The sequence below is a fragment of the Spermophilus citellus genome (assembly GCF_964194105.1).
Source record: "Spermophilus citellus genome assembly, chromosome: 2".
Classification (NCBI taxonomy): Eukaryota; Metazoa; Chordata; class Mammalia; order Rodentia; family Sciuridae; genus Spermophilus; species Spermophilus citellus.
Genome location: NC_138183.1, coordinates 66,237,546 through 66,254,726, shown reverse-complemented (window position 1 = coordinate 66,254,726; position 17,181 = coordinate 66,237,546). Strand labels below are relative to the sequence as shown.

Genomic DNA, 17,181 nt, shown 5'->3' with positions numbered 1-17,181 from the left:
TAATAAAAGTTTATAATGGCAAAAAGCTCAATCTATATATGGCCCCAAACTGAATAAGTCAGTCATCAAACATTTATTATAAAATTTACAATGAAGTAAATGATCCTGATAAAAATAATTTTAGGCAAGTGCTTTACCTCTGAATTGCATCCTTATCCCTCTAATAAAAACATTTTTAATACATTTAATGAGAACAAATAGAATATGGTGGCTAAATCTATTGAGTGCTCTCCAAGTTCCAGGATCTATATATAATGTCAAATATTTTATAAAGATAACTTCTTTCAACCATCATAAATAAGGCACTATTATTATTCCCACATTACAAATGAAGAAACTTAGGCATAGCAAGGTTACTTGCTCTTCCTCACAAAGCTAATTAAGCAGTGGGAGTAGAATTTGAACATAAGCTAACCAACATCTACTCATAACTAAAAGTTGTGCACTAAAAAAAAGTGTCAATAAAAACACTTCTCTATTTGTGTGTTTGGTGCTAAGGATTGAACTCAGGGACACTTTTTCGCTGAGCTACATCTTCAGCCCTTTTAAATTTTTAGTTTGAGACAGGGTTTCACTAAAATTGCTTAGGCCCTCACTAATTTGCTGAGACTGGCCTTGAACTTGCGCTTTCCTGCCTTAGCCTCACAATTTGCAAGAATTATAAGCCTTGCCATTGCACCTGGTCCCCTGACCACCATTCTTGATAACTTTCTATAGCCCATGAAATGATCTTTGTCTTGCCAGCACTCATCATTTAGGACAGTTGGAATGCTCACAACACTCTACTTACCATCCAATAGCCAGTTACATTGGGTGAGATTTTTTAGCTCATGGAGGACTAGCCGAGTCATGACATCATCTGGGATGAGCTTCCCTTGGTCAATGAAAGTCTTGGCTAACACACCAATCTCTAGAGCAGAGAGGGGAAAATCATTAAGTGCATTTGTTTTATCCTCGTGGTTCCTAAAACTGGTTCCCTAAAATTGACCTTGGGAAGCACACTTGTATGAAAATGTGTATCATCGACTTTTCTGCTTAAAAACAGGTTACAAAATAAAGTTAAGCCTATTTCAAATCCTCCAGTATGAAAAAATACATAAATATAAATGGAAAAAATAATTCAAAGTTATAGACCAATATGCTAACAGTAGTCATTTCTTTGTGATAGAATTGAGAATAGATTATTTTTTACATATTTGTAATTTTCTATTTCTCTCAGGGAAAAATATGGAATAACTGATATTTTCTTCTAAATAAGAGTTTGAAATATTCATTATTTTGAGATGGCTTAATTTAAATTCCTGCTTTCATATGTTAGTCTAGAGATTTTTCCCAATCTTAAAACAGGTGCTACTGTCGTAATACAATTCAATTTTTGACTGTGATCATATTACACTTTTATTAATAAGATACTCTGGAAAAGAATTTATGAACTATTTAGAAATATTGTGCACAACCGTATCATTTTTATCCAAAAAACTTAATTTCCTATACTCCCTTAGTAATCTATATATATTCAGAGTTGTAAAACTGTGTATATATAAAATTTTGTGTTCTTTTTCACTAACACTTTGTAAATATTTTTCAGTGATCTTATATAGTCATTTCTGGTAATAGTCCTCTTCATCAATGTATATCAATGCTTTATACATAAACATATACTTTCTCACAGTGGTACTGTTAGATATTTAAATTATGTAAATTAGTCTTGGTTTTTTCATCACTGCTGTTTCTTAAGATCTTCCTTAAGATCTTCTTCTTTCTGAGAGAAGATGGCCGCTGCGTACGGGGGTTGCTGAAGTGCTGAGCCTGGTGCTCAGAGCAACGGCTTTAATCGAGACTTCGCGCAGCTTGTTGGAGCTCCTTTCACCATTAATCTGTAGTGGACCACCCGGCCAAGCAGCAGAAAAAACAAAGAGATTGAAAAAGAGACGCTTGGCTCCCGGACGCTTTCCTGCTCAGAGCCGCGGGCGCTTTGCGCCCATCTGCTTCCTCTTTCACTTCGCTCCCGGCAGAGAAGCTGAATGGGTAATCAGCAGTGGATTGTAAGTACCTGAGGCAAAGAAAGCTCAGTACACCCCGCCCTTTTTTTTTTTTTTTTTTTGAATATTGTCTATACAGGGAGTTAGTGGATTGAAATTGTTGGCTGGGCTGTGGTTTCGGGGCCGAAAATCCACTCCGCGGGAGCCGCCATTTGCTTTCTGCATGCTGTCTTGATGGCCCTGTCTACACGGTCCAGCTGCCGCATCTAGAGACTGGAACTGGGCTGCGTGCCGAGCCCTGTCCTCCGAAGGCTGGACCACGGCCTCAAGCGCCTCGGTCGCCTGTTCCCTGCTGCACCTTGGGGCAGAGCCTGCTCTGGGGTCGTTTGGCACCCCCCTGCGAGGGGACCCGTGCTCCGGGGCTGGAGAGGCGCGGCGGCAGCTGCTTGGGCCCTGGATGCTAGGCGCCGGGCCGAGGAGCAGCGGAGGCCGCGGCGGCGCTGCTAAGGTCGCGGACAAGCGCGGCGCCCAAGAGCGCGGCCCAGAGGTGGAGGCGACGGCAGCAGGGTTTCAGTTCTAGAAAACTGGACTAGAAACAGAAGCAGCAGTTTGTATAACCCCAAGATCTTGCTTATGCCAGGAAACTGTAAGGGTAACATGAATATCATTGAGGAGGTCTAACATGGTGGCAGGCGCGGAGAGATCAAGTCTCTGACCTCTTCAACTGCCGGGCATAGGGAGCTGTAAATTATCTCAAGCCTGTTTGCTCAGGATCACTAGGCAATGCTGAGCTGACGTGGAGCTAGGGCGTACACTTTGGGCCCCTCAGAAAACACACACTGAGCACAAATCTGCTGCATTTAAGCCCCGGTTCGCCTGCTTCTCGTGACTCAGCACTAACGATCCCGCTGAAATAACTAGTCGGCCCACCTGATCTCACAGAGGTAAAAGCCAACTGAGCACCATAGCCAGACCCAGGGAATCAGGAGTGACGTGGGACTAGCGGAGCAGAACCATGGCTATCGCTCCCACCACGGCTGACAACAGAGGTCCCTTGCACCAGCTACCAGGGGAATTGCTACCTGAGGGCAAACAAATTCGCTGGGGGTCCTCAGCCCCAAGCCCTACAAACTTAGGTCCGAGGGAGGCAAACAGAAAGGGTGTGCCCAGGCATCCATGAAAACAGGGCTCCCAGGAGCAGCAGACCCGGCGTGTAGCCAGTAATGTGGTAAGCGTCACAGGTGAGTGGGGCCTGGATTGAGGAACCACAAGAGAAGGACCTAGGCACTCAGGACTGGAGACCCGCACAGTCTGGGAAGAAGAGCTGAGGCACAGTGATTGGTTCCCACCTATCACGAGGAGAAGCCTGGCCCAGTGGACATAGCTCCACCTACTGGAAGAGAAGTTAATCGAGCTCTATGACTGCATTTATTATTATTATTATTATTTTTAATGATTATTATTAGTATTTATTTTTTATTTTTTTTACTTTTTTTTTATTCTCACTTTTTGTAGTTGATGTTGTTGTTGTTCTTTAACTTTCTTATTAATGGTTTCAATTTTTTTAATTTTTTTTATTCTATTATTATTACTATTATTTTTTAAACTTCAATTTCCATTTTTTATTATCATTATAATTTTTTTGTTTGTTTTAAATTTTTATTTTTTCATTTTTTCTTTCTTTCTTTTCACTTTTTTTCTTTTGTCTTTTCATTTCTTTTCAATTTTCTTATTCCCCCTCTCTTGAATTCCACCTGCCTACACTCACTCTCTTTAGTGACTTCTTTCCTTCCCTTCTAATACCTCTCCTCCCAAGCATCAAATAAATTTATAAGAGTAAACAGTAACCCAGCAGTCAAACAGAACAAGAAGTATCATGAGCATAAAAAAGCAAGGAAGAAAAGGAGTACAAACAATGAAAGACAGCCTAAATATTCAGGAGGACCTGGAGTCATCAGAAAAATGGCCATATAAAGAACTCAAGGAACACCTTAGACAGATGGAAAGGAACCTTAAAGATCACATTGAAAATGAATTACATAAACAAATAAAAGAAGAAGTTAAGCATCTTTATCAGGAGATAGAGATTATAAAAAAAAATCAATAATTCTAGAAATGAAGGAAACGATAAACCAAATTAAAAACTCAATCGAGAGTATCACTAACAGAGTGGAGCAAGTAGAAGCCAGAACGTCAGATAATGAAGACAAAATATACCATCTTGAAAAGAGTCTAGCGAACTCAGATAGGCTGGTAAAAAATCACGAGAAAAACACCCAAGAGATTTGGGATAACTTAAAAAAACCAAACTTACGAGTCATCGGGATAGAGGAAGGCACAGAGATTGATACCAAGGGAATGAGTAACTTGCTGAATGAAATAATTACAGAAAACTTTCCAGAAATAAAAAAGGAAACAGATATACAAATTGTAGATGCATACAGGACACCGAGCACACAAAATCACAGTAGACCAACGCCAAGACACATTGTTATGAAGATATCCAATATACAGAACAAAGAGAAAATATTAAAAGCTACAAGAGAAAAGAGGCAGATTACATTCAGGGGTAAACCAATAAGGTTAACCACGGATTTTTCATCACAGACGCTGAAAGCGAGAAGATCCTGGAACAACGTATTTCAAACACTGAAAGACAATGGATGCCAACCAAGAATTCTGTATCCAGCAAAATTAAGCTTCAGATACGACAACGAAATAAAAATCTTTCATGATAAACAAAAGCTAAAAGAATTTGCAGCCAGAAAACCAGCATTGCAAAGCATCTTTAACAAAACACTAAACGAGGAAGAAATGAATAACAATAACCAAAGCCAACAGTGGGAAGTACCTCAGTAAGGACAGACGGTGGGGGGAAAGCTAACCATGGAGAAACAAACTAAATTAAAAAAAAAAAGAGAGAGATAAATAATCAAACATGGCTGGAAGTACAAAACATACATCAATAGTAACTCTAAACGTTAATGGTTTAAACTCTCCAATAAAGCGACATAGGCTGGTAACATGGATTAAAAAAACAAATCCAACAATATGCTGCCTCCAGGAGACACATCTGATTGGAAAAGACATACACAGGCTCAAGGTAAAAGGTTGGGAAAAAATATACCAAGCACACGGTCCTCGTAAGCAAGCAGGGGTGGCCATTCTCATATCGAATAAAATCGACTTCAAGACTAAGTTAATCAAAAGGGATAAGGAAGGACATTATATACTGTTAAAAGGAACCATTCACCAACAAGACATAACAATTATCAATATTTATGCACCACATAATGGCGCTGTGACGTTCATAAAACAAACTCTCCTCAAGTTCAAGAATCAAATAGACCACAACACAATAATCATGGGTGACTTCAACACACCTCTCTCACCATTGGACAGATCCTCCAAACAAAAGTTGAGTAAAGAAACTATTGACCTCAATATCACAATCAATAACCTAGACTTAACAGACATATATAGAATATATCAACCATCATCAAGTGGATATACTTTTTTCTCAGCAGCACATGGAACCTTCTCAAAAATAGATCATATATTATGCCATAGGGCAACCCTCAGTAAATATAAAGGGGTTGAGATAATACCATGCACTTTATCAGATCATAATGGAATGAAACTGGAAATCAATGATAAAAGAAGGAAGGAAAAATCCTACATCACATGGACAATGAACAATACGTTACTGAATGATCAATGGGTTACAGAAGACATAAAGGAGGAAATCAAAAAATTCTTAGAAATAAATGAAAATACAGACACAACATATCGGAATCTATGGGACACAATGAAAGCAGTTTTAAGAGGGAAATTCATCGCCTGGAGGTCATTCCTCAAAAAAAGGAAAAACCAACAAATAAATGAGCTCACACTTCATCTCAAAGCCCTAGAAAAGGAAGAGCATAACAATAGCAAATGTAGCAGAAGGCAAGAATTAATTAAAATCAGAGCAGAAATCAATGAAATTGAAACAAAAGAAACTATTGAAAAAAATAACAAAACAAAAAGTTGGTTCTTTGAAAAAATAAATAAGATCAACAGACCCCTAGCTATACTAACGAAGAGAAGAAGACAGAGAACTCAAATTACTAACATACGGGATGAAAAAGGTAATATTACAACAGACGCTTCAGAAATACAGAAAACAATTAGAAATTATTTTGAAAACCTATATTCCAATAAAATAGAAGAAAGTGAAGACATCAATAAATTCCTTAAGTCATATGATTTGCCCAGACTGAGTCAGGAGGAAACTCACAACTTAAACAGACCAATATCAATAGATGAAATAGAAGAAGCAATCAAAAGACTTCCAACCAAGAAAAGCCCAGGACCGGATGGGTATACAGCGGAATTCTACAAAACCTTTAAAGAAGAATTAATACCAATTCTTTTCAAGTTATTTCAGGAAATAGAAAAAGAGGGAGCTCTTCCAAATTCATTCTGTGAGGCCAACATCACCCTGATTCCGAAACCAGACAAAGACACCTCAAAGAAAGAAAACTACAGACCAATATCTCTAATGAACCTAGATGCAAAAATCCTCAATAAAATTCTGGCGAATCGGATACAAAGGCACATCAAAAAAATAGTGCACCATGATCAAGTAGGATTCATCCCTGGGATGCAAGGATGGTTCAATATACGGAAATCAATAAATGTTATTCACCACATCAATAGACTTAAACATAAGAACCATATGATCATCTCGATAGATGCAGAAAAAGCATTTCACAAAGTACAGCATCCCTTTATGTTCAAAACATTAGAAAAACTAGGGATAACAGGAACTTACCTCAACATTGTAAAAGCTATCTATGCTAAGCCTCAGGCTAGCATCATTCTGAATGGAGAAAAATTGAAGGCATTCCCTCTAAAATTTGGAACAAGACAGGGATGCCCCCTATCACCACTTCTATTCAATATAGTTCTCGAAACACTGGCCAGAGCAATTAGACAGACGAAAGAAATTAAAGGCATAAAAATAGGAAAAGAAGAACTTAAATTATCACTATTTGCGGATGACATGATTCTATACCTAGAAGACCCATAAGGGTCTACAAAAAAACTACTAGAACTAATAAATGAATTCAGCAAAGTGGCAGGATATAAAATCAACACACATAAATCAAAGGCATTTCTGTATATCAGCGACAAAACTTCTGAAACGGAAATGAGGAAAAACACTCCATTCACAATATCCTCAAAAAAAATAAAATACTTGGGAATCAACCTAACAAAAGAGGTGAAAGACCTATACAATGAAAACTACAGAACCCTAAAGAAAGAAATAGAAGAGGATCTTAGAAGATGGAAAAATATACCCTGTTCATGGATAGGCAGAACTAACATCATCAAAATGGCGATATTACCAAAAGTTCTCTATAGGTTTAATGCAATGCCAATCAAAATCCCAATGGCATTTCTTGTAGAAATAGATAAAGCAATCGTGAAATTCATATGGAAAAATAAAAGACCCAGAATAGCAAAAACAATTCTAAGCAGGAAGTGTGAATCAGGTGGTATAGCGATACCAGATTTCAAACTATATTACAGAGCAATAGTAATAAAAACAGCATGGTGCTGGTACCAGAACAGGCGGGTGGACCAATGGTACAGAATAGAGGACACAGAGACTAATCCACAAAGCTACAACTATCTTATATTTGATAAAGGAGCTAAAAACATGCAATGGAGAAAGGATAGCATCTTCAACAAATGGTGTTGGGAAAACTGGAAATCCATATGCAACAAAATGAAACTGAATCCCCTCCTCTCGCCATGCACAAAAGTCAACTCAAAGTGGATAAAGGAGCTAGATATCAAATCAGAGACTCTGCGTCTGATAGAAGAAAAAGTTGGCTCCGATCTACAGATTGTGGGGACGGGCTCAAAATTCCTTAATAGGACACCCATAGCACAAGAGTTAATAACAAGAATCAACAAATGGGACTTTCTTAAACTGAAAAGTTTTTTCTCAGCAAGAGAAACAATAAGAGAGGTAAATAGGGAGCCTACATCCTGGGAACAAATCTTTACTCCTCACACTTCAGATAGACCCCTAATATCCAGAGTATACAAAGAACTCAAAAAATTAGACAATAAGAAAACAAAGAACCCAATCAACAAATGGGCCAAGGACATGAACAAACACTTCACAGAGGAGGACATACAATCAATCAACAAGTACATGAAAAAATGCTCACCATCTCTAGCAGTCAAGGAAATGCAAATCAAAACCACCCTAAGATACCACCTCACCCCAGTAAGAGTGGCAGCCATGATGAAGTCAAACAACAACAAGTGCTGGCGAGGATGTGGGGAAAAGGGTACTCTTGTACACTGCTGGTAGGACTGCAAACGGGTGCGGCCAATTTGGAAAGCAGTATGGAGATTCCTGGGAAAGCTGGGAATGGAACCACCATTTGACCCAGCTATTGCCCTTCTCGGACTATTTCCTGAAGACCTTAAAAGAGCACACTACTGGGATACTGCCACATCAGTGTTCATAGCAGCACAATTCACAATTGCTAGACTGTGGAATCAACCCAGATGCCCTTCAATAGATGAATGGATAAAAAAATGTGGCATTTATACACCATGGAGTATTACGCAGCACTAAAAAATGACAAAATCACGGAATTTGCAGGGAAATGGATGGCACTAGAGCAGATTATGCTTAGTGAAGCTAGCCAATCCCTAAAAAACAAATACCAAATGTCTTCTTTGATATAATGAGAGCAACTAAGAACAGAACAGGGAGGAAGAGCAGGAAGAAAGATTAACATTAAACAGAGACATGAGGCGGGAGGGAAAGGGAGAAAAAAAGGGAAATCACATGGAAATGGAGGGAGACCCTCATTGTTATACAAAACTACACATAAGAGTTTATGAGGGGAATGGGATAACAAACATGGAGGGAAATGAATTACAGTAGATGGGGTAGAGAGAGAAGATGGGAGGGGAGGGGAGGGGGGATAGTAGAGGATAGGAAAGGTAGCAGAATACAACAGTCACTAATATGGCAGTATGTAAAAATGTGATGTGTAACAGATGTGATTCTGCAATCTGTATTTGGGGTAAAAATGGGAGTTCATAACCCACTTGATTCTAATGTATGAAATATGATATGTCAAGAGCTTTGTAATGTTGTGAACAACCAATAAAAAAAAAAAGAAAAAAAAATAGAATTAGTTGCCAATACTAAAAAAAAAAAAAAATCTTCTTCTTTCTTCATCCTCCTCCTCTTCTCCCTCTTCTTCTCCTTCTTTTAGTCTTCTGAATTGTTTCTGATGAATACATTCCCAATAATCTGATTAAAGGTCATAGTATATATGAATATTTTCATACCTCTTGGTATGAATTACTATACTGAACTCAAAACAGATTCCAAATTGTTAAATTCATGAAATTTTATATTTTAACCAAGAATTAACAGTATGGAAACTGTCATTTGAAGGTGTGTTATCAGGTTTACAACAACATTTGGACCTGGGTGTGGTAGTGCACCCCTGTAGTCCCATCTACTTAAAAAGCTGAGATGGGAGGAAGGCTGGAGCCCACCAGTTCCAGATCAGCTGGCACAATATCATGAAACCCTGTTCCCCCTCACAAATAAAATCTAATACAGATAGCATTGAGAAAGGGCCTAGGTTCCAAAATAGAGAGCTCTGAAGACTTATTAGATAACAGTCTTTGGAAAGGTTCATATACTTCATATGAGTAGACCATTCTGTCTCCAGGCTTTTCACTACTGCTCTAGGGAGGCAGAGTTCCAACCTTCTCAATGGTGTTTGGGAGGAAAAAAAAAAAAAGTTAAAACTTTCAATTCTTCAGGACTCAGTCCTAAACAAATGGGTTCCATCCTCATCTCTCTTGCTTCAGACCAACCCCTCTTCTAAACTCCCAACCAATGACAACAAATGACTTTAGGCGATGGAACTAATTATTAAATGCTTAATGCTTAATTTCATCAGTATAAGAGGAACTTCAAGAAAAGATGATCTACTCTTGTCACTTGGAGTCAACTAGAGATTCCAGCCAGTGCAATTAGTCCAGAAAGAAATAGTATCCAGAAGGGAAGAAGTAAATGCAGATGACATTATCTTATACATAGAAAATCTTAAGGAATCCACTAAGAAACTATTACAACTAATCAATTAATGAGTCCAGAAAGTTGCAGTGTACAAGGTAACTATACAAATAGCTAACAATGAACAGTCTGAAAATAAAACTAAGATAACAACTCAGTGGGCTGGAATGTGGCTCAGTGGTAAAGCACTCGCCTCGCAAGCACAAGGCCCTGGGCTTGATCATCATAGGAAGGGGAAGACTGAATTTATAACTGCATAAAAAAATAAGAAAATTAGCAATAAATTTTTTAAAAAGTGCAGAACTTGTAACCTGAGAAGTATAATATTACTGAAAGACAAGAAAGACCTAACAAAATGGAAACACATCTTATATTCACGATTTTAAGAATTAATATTGTTAAGATGGTAATACTCTTCATAAGTGATACAGATTCAGTGCAATCCTATCAAAATCCTACCTTCCTGATGTCTTTGACAAGCAGATTCTAAAATTCAAGGCACCCTGAATAGTCAAAACAATCTTAAAAAAAAAAAAAAAGTTGGAGGACACACACTTCTGATTTCAAAGTAACAATCAAGATTGTGTGTTACTGGCATAAGAACACACATGGTTTAATGGAACAGAATTGAGAATCCAGAGATAACCCCTCGACCTTACAATCAACTGATGTTCAATAAGGATGTCGAGACAATTCAATGAAGTAAAACAATCTTTCAAAAAAAAAAAACTGCTGGGATAACTGAATAATAATAACTCAATATGGATCGTAGACCTACATTTGAGAGCTAAAAGTATAAAAATCTTAAGGGAAAACATATACAAAAATTCATTGTGGTGATGGTTACACAACTCTGGATAGTCTAAAAAAATACTGAATCATACTTTACAAGGGTTAATTTCATGATTATGTGATGGAAAGTTCCTAGTAAGGAAAAAATCCCACCACTACTCAAAGTCAATTATTATTAAAACTGATAATAGATATTTTGAGTTTTTGTGTATGCATAGGTAACTATTTATATACAGTATGAAAACCAAAAGCCTATAATGTTTCAACTGGAGTTTAAAAAAAAATGATTCAACTCTCCACCTCAAAGTCTAAGCAGTTTGCTTTTTACATTTTAAATGTTGACTTACTCCCTCAATTATATACAAAGACTTCCATCCAGGGTGAGCTTTGGACATTAGGTAAATATTTGATTGCCTATAATTTAATATTATACATGTACCTTAATAGACTTCTCATAAGAGTCCCATTCACTTTTTGATTCAAAAATTAACAATTGAGTTAGGCATGATGGCACATACCTGTAATCCTAGCCACTCGGAGAAAGAGGAAGGATCATAAGTTCAAAGCCAGCCTTAGCAATTAATTTAGTGAGTTCCTGAGCAACTTGGCAAGACTCTTGTCTCAAAATAAAAAATAAAAAGGGCTGGGGATGTAGCTTAGTGGTAAAGCATCCCTGAGTTCAATCCCTAGTACCAGAAACAAAACCAAAACCAAAAACAATTTGGATGTACAAAGCCCTGGGTTCAAGCCCCAGCACCACAAAAAAAAAAAAAAAATTAACAAATTTGGGAGCTTTCATATCTCCAAAACTCAAAAAGCTAATTTAATTTTTTTAAACCACCGGGGATTGAACCCAGGGGTGCTTAACCACTGAGCAACATCCCAAGCCCTTTTTTATTTTGAGACAGAGTCTCACTGAGTTGCTTAGGACCTCAATCAGTTGCTAAGGCTGACTTTGATATCAAGATCTTCCTGCTTCAGCCTCCTGAGCGCTGGTATTACAGGTGTGTGCCAACCATGCCCGGCACAAAAAGCTAGTTTAAAAGTAGATTCTTCACAATAAGTTAATTTTCTGTAAAGTATTCACAAATAAAAATAGAAAAGGATAGTTAAGAGGAAAAATAGGGAAGGTCTAAATCAACTTTTAAGGATAAATAACCATAAACCAGGCATTAATCTGAGAAATCACTGCTTTATTACATAAACTACAATTTTTGTTTCTGTATCTCCTTTTAAAATCTGGTCATCCTCACAACATTACCCAAACCAACCTCACATCATATCTGAACAAACATTCAAAATTATTGCTTGAGCAGCCATGAAGTACAAAAGATGGACCTAAAAACAGTTTTCTTTTACACAGACCAAAAGAAAGGGCTAGAGAGAATTAATCTCCTTCCTACCTAAATTGCTTTCATCATCATTATATAGTAAACAATATGAACTCTACTTTTAAAAACATGTCAAAATAAAACTAGAAAGATGACAGTGAATGGGTTAAATGACAGCTTTATCCCCCATCCTGGGCATTTTGGAGAAAAACCTTTCTCAAATAATAAAGACTTGAATTAACACAGTGGTTATCACATGGAACAGGAAGAAGATATCTGTGGAAAGGGCACACAGAAGAGCCCCCAAAGTGCCTGGCATTCTCTCCAGGGATAGGTAAATGAGTGTTCATTTAACTCTTCTTCTAACCACACACAGACATTATACTAATTCCAGGCATAAAATATTTCAAGGAATTACACTGAAAACAAAATATTAAAGCTAAAATCTCCCTTGGCCAATGGTCCTTCCTCCAACTATCACCCAGTTTTTCTCCTCTTCAGTGAAACACTTAGAAAGTGTTTTTATACCAGATCCATACACTTCTCTTCCCACTCAACTCTATTTCAATTGCAATTCAAAAATTGTATAAAGGCCAGTCTGCATCTGGCCTCATCTTACCTCTTTCCCTCCCCTCTTTTACCCTACCCTCAAACCACAACCCCTAGCCTGGACATACTCTGAACATACTCAGAATCCTAGCCTTTGCACAAGCCCTTTGCCCCTTCTTTTGCCTGATGAGTTCTTACTCTGCCATGATATGGATGTGGTTTTTGTTTCTTCTAGAACTTATGTTGAATTTAGTCCCCAACAGAATAGCATTGAGAGATGATAAGATTTTTTAAAGAGGTATGTGGTTCACGAGGACTCCATTGTCATGAAAAGATTAATATTACTCTTGTGGGACTGGGAAAATTCTCTGGGGAATGAGTTTTTAGAGTTTGACTAGTTGCCTTGAGAATGAATTGTAACAGATGGTGTTCTGTATCTTGCATGGAACCACTTGTCCTTCCATATCTGCACATCAGAATGCAGCACAAGGCCTTTGCCAGATATAGCCACTTGACCTTGGACTTCCAGTCTCCAAAACTATGAGCTGAACTAACTTCTTTCCTTTATAAACTCAAGTAATTGGTTATCGCAAAAGAAAATGGACTCTTTCAAGAGACATCGTAAAGAGCTATTCATAGTGAGGCATCCCTCAACCTCCTAAGAAACCAAAATTTCCTCCTCCACACATCTATGATGTCACAGGCTTGTCTATCACACTACTAAAACTACATGTCTACATGTTAAGGACTGAACTGTGTCAGCCCAAATCCATGTTGAAACCCTAACCCCTAAAGTGACTCTAATGTAGAGATAGTGCCTTTAAGGAGGTAATTAAGATTAAATGAGGTCATAAGGGTGGACCCCATAAGGCTTGTGTCCTTATAAGCAAAAGAAGATACCAGGAGTGCCTGGGCACAGAGGAAAGACCATGAGACAACAAAGTGAGAAGGCAGCTGTCTGCAAATCAGAAAGTCCTTACCAGAAACCAATTCTTCCAGTGCCTTGACCTTGGACTTTAAAGGATCCAAAACTATGAGAAAATAAATTCTACTGTTGAAGATATCTGATCTGCTGTGGGAGGCTGTTACAGCATCCAGAGCTTATGAACACACAGATCCATCTGTCCACCTGTCCCTCATGCCCACATCCTGATTATTGGCATCTTCAGTGAAATCTATTCCTTTCTGTATGTCACTTCTTATCACATATTAGGTACTTGTTGGATCCATGGATGGATGGGTGGATAGATGATATACAGAAGGAGGGACATGCTGCTTGGATGCCCTTGGATTCTATTCATGGAATTTCAAAGGCCTTATTTTTGTCAAAAATTACCATCTAACAAAAGCCTAGTTTCTTTGAGACAAAATTAATTAACACACTTATCTTTTAAAAATTGTTTCCTTTAACTTTTTAAACAAACTGTCTACATACAGAAAATAATGGAAAAAGAAAAAACAACCCAAATGTCCACCAACTCATGAATGGATAAATCAAATGTAGTATATCCATACAATGGAGTATTTGACAATTAAAAAGGAATGAAGTGGGGCTGGGGATGTGGCTCAAGCGGTAGCGTGCTCGCCTGGCATGCGTGCAGCCGGGGTTCAATCCTCAGCACCACATACAAACAAAGATGTTGTGTCCACCGAAAACTAAAGGAAATAAATATTTAAAAATTCTCTCTCTCTCTCTCTCTCTTTAAAAAAAAAAGGAATGAAGTACTAATAGTACAATATGGATGAACCCTGAAAACACTGCACTAAGCTGGGTACAGTGAGACATGCCTATAGATCAGCTACTAAGGAGACTCAAGAAGGAGAACCCCTTGAACGCAGGAGTTCAGGGCCAGCCTGGGCAACAGAGTGAGAACCTGTCTTTTAAAACACAAAACAAAACAAAAAATAAATAAATAAACCCTATGTTTAGTGAAAGAAGCCGGGGGGGGGGGGGGATACCATATATTGTATAATTAATTTGTATGTTTGGATAAAATGTCCAAAATAGATGAAGAAATATAGAGGTGTATTAGAGGTATCAGAGGCTCAGGAGGGATTAGGTGAGGTGGGGAGGGAATGGGAGTGACTAACAGGAAGGAGATTTCTTTTGTGGGTAATAAAAATGTTCTAAAATTGGTTGTGATGAGAGATACTCAACTCTATGAATATACTAAAGTCCATTGAATTATACACTTTAAATGGATAAATTATATGGTATATACATCATCTCAAAGCTATTAGAAAAAAACGTGAAATGGGGCATTTCTTTTTGAAAACATGTTGGTAAAGGTTCAGAACAATATGTACAGTGTGCTGCCGTTTAGGTAAAACACAAACACAGAGAAGAAAAAGTAAACATTTGGTTGCATGTGCATGAAATATCTTGGAAGGATTTTTTTCATGTAATATCCTTTTTAGACTTTTAGGAATTCTAAACTATGTAAATGAATCTCCTATTACAAATTAAATTTTTACCGTTAAAAAGATAATTTGCTCTGCCATCACTATCATCATAATTAAGCATAATTTTGCTCTGTGTGTATACATAATAATGTTTTGTTAGATATATAGAAACTTGGGAGCTGACAGGGATCTTGATGTTTATATACTGAGTTGGACTCCCACAACTTATAGATGAGAACAAATGAGATTCAAAGATTAAGCCACTGAGTCCACACAATACTGTGGTATACTTTCTCAAACTCTGAGCAATCTCATATCAACTTTGCAATTTCTATCACAGGTGAACCATTATGTATTATATGGTTTTTCTTTAAAGTGACTCACCTTTTTAAATAAATTTCATCAAGTTCATGAAATATAGGTTTATTTTTTCATGAAATATAGGTTTATTTTTTTCTCATGCACTTGAAATAAATATATAAAAATGTCTACCTAAGAATATCTCATGAATCTCAATTTGAGAAATACTACATAATGAAAGGAGTATTTAATTGACACACAGAAGCCCTGGGTTTTCATCCTAGTCTTTCAGTAAATGCTTTTTATTTTCATCTTATTTTTTTTTAATGAAGCACTTCATGAATTTGTATTTCAGACTGTGCAGAGGTCATATTAATCTTCTCTGTATCCTTCACATTTCAGTATATGCACTGCTTAGATGAACAAATAAATGCAGTTTATTACTGACTGAATTCTTAACTTTTCCTGAGCTCAGTTTCCTCATCTTTAAATGAGGATTGGACTAAATGTGTATGAATCATATTCAAGTTTCCTGACTCCAGGATCCAGGTGTGATCTACAGTTACTCCATGTTTGCTATTGCCAATAAGTTGCCTAGCATTTCCAGTGTCCTTATCATATCTCCTGGGTGATTTACCTTTGGTCTTAATAAAGTATATTCATGGCTTATATTTTAAATTGCATTTACAGATGAGGAAAACTTCTAGGCCCAAGGAGGTAACAATGAAGCTACAACTGCTGGAAAGAATACAAGCCCCCCTCACATTATAAACTTAAAGAGCAGAGATCTCCTGGGATGATTTTCAACTTTAGCTATAAAATACTGAGGAGGGTTATAAAATATAGCACTTTCATGAAGTGATGGTTGATTGCAAGAGATTCCACACTATAAATTTATTTAAAGGGAAATAGTCAAAGATGCTGACAAATATTCACGAACAAGGATAGTAGTACCAGTATTTATTATAGCAAATAAATGGTTAACAATATGTCCAACAGTAGAAAAATTGTTTACTTATAATCTTAATGAAATTAAATATTTTAAGGCTGTTTAATGATGTGTGAATGAACATACAATAAATAAGAATAAAAAGTATCTAAAATGTAACAATTTTACAAATGCATACAAATACAACAGTGAGCAGAGGGGAAAAAGAGAAAAAAAAAACCAATAAGAGAAAACACCAAAGGGTCAACTATAACTCTATCTATCTATGTGGGAAGGCAGAATCATAGACGATCTTAATTTTCCTAATAGTCTCATGACATTTTTATTCCTTTATAATAAATACAACTTAGTATCAGAAAGCATGAGCAGTATTTTATTTTTAAAGATTATACCTCTTTTGGCTCTGATTCTGTGGGAAATATCCAACCCATTCACAAATATTTATTGAGAATATAGTCTTAGTTTTGAAATACAGAATGGTGCCAGATCTGTTCTGTGAAGATAATCTGTAATAACAGATCATTATGCACAACTTTAATAATTAATAGATTATTCACATCTGTAATAACAATTTTATGACATCAAGCTTCATTTTGTTTTTCTTATTAAAGAACTGCCCATAATTCTTTGAAGAGCTCTAGCAAATAACCCACCCCAGGATATGCCTGTTCTGCTGCTTGGAGCAGCTAGATGAATCAGACACAGTGCAACCATCCCTCAGGATCTCTTTGGGTGCTTCCGTGTGAGCTCTGGAATTTTCCT

General features: G+C 37.1%; 1 protein-coding gene across 4 annotated transcripts in view; it reads right to left on the bottom strand.

Annotated features, from left to right (window-relative positions):
- The window catches only part of AK3 (adenylate kinase 3), a 29,184-nt gene that overhangs the window by 8,870 nt on the left and 3,133 nt on the right, over window positions 1-17,181 (bottom strand). For all 4 annotated transcript variants that reach the window (XM_081279662.1, XM_081279660.1, XM_081279659.1 and 1 more), the window contains exon 2: window positions 791-910. In XM_081279662.1, the coding sequence (XP_081135788.1) occupies window positions 791-851 (61 nt within the window). In that variant the 5' untranslated portion in view covers window positions 852-910. The remainder of the gene's footprint in view (window positions 1-790; window positions 911-17,181) is intronic.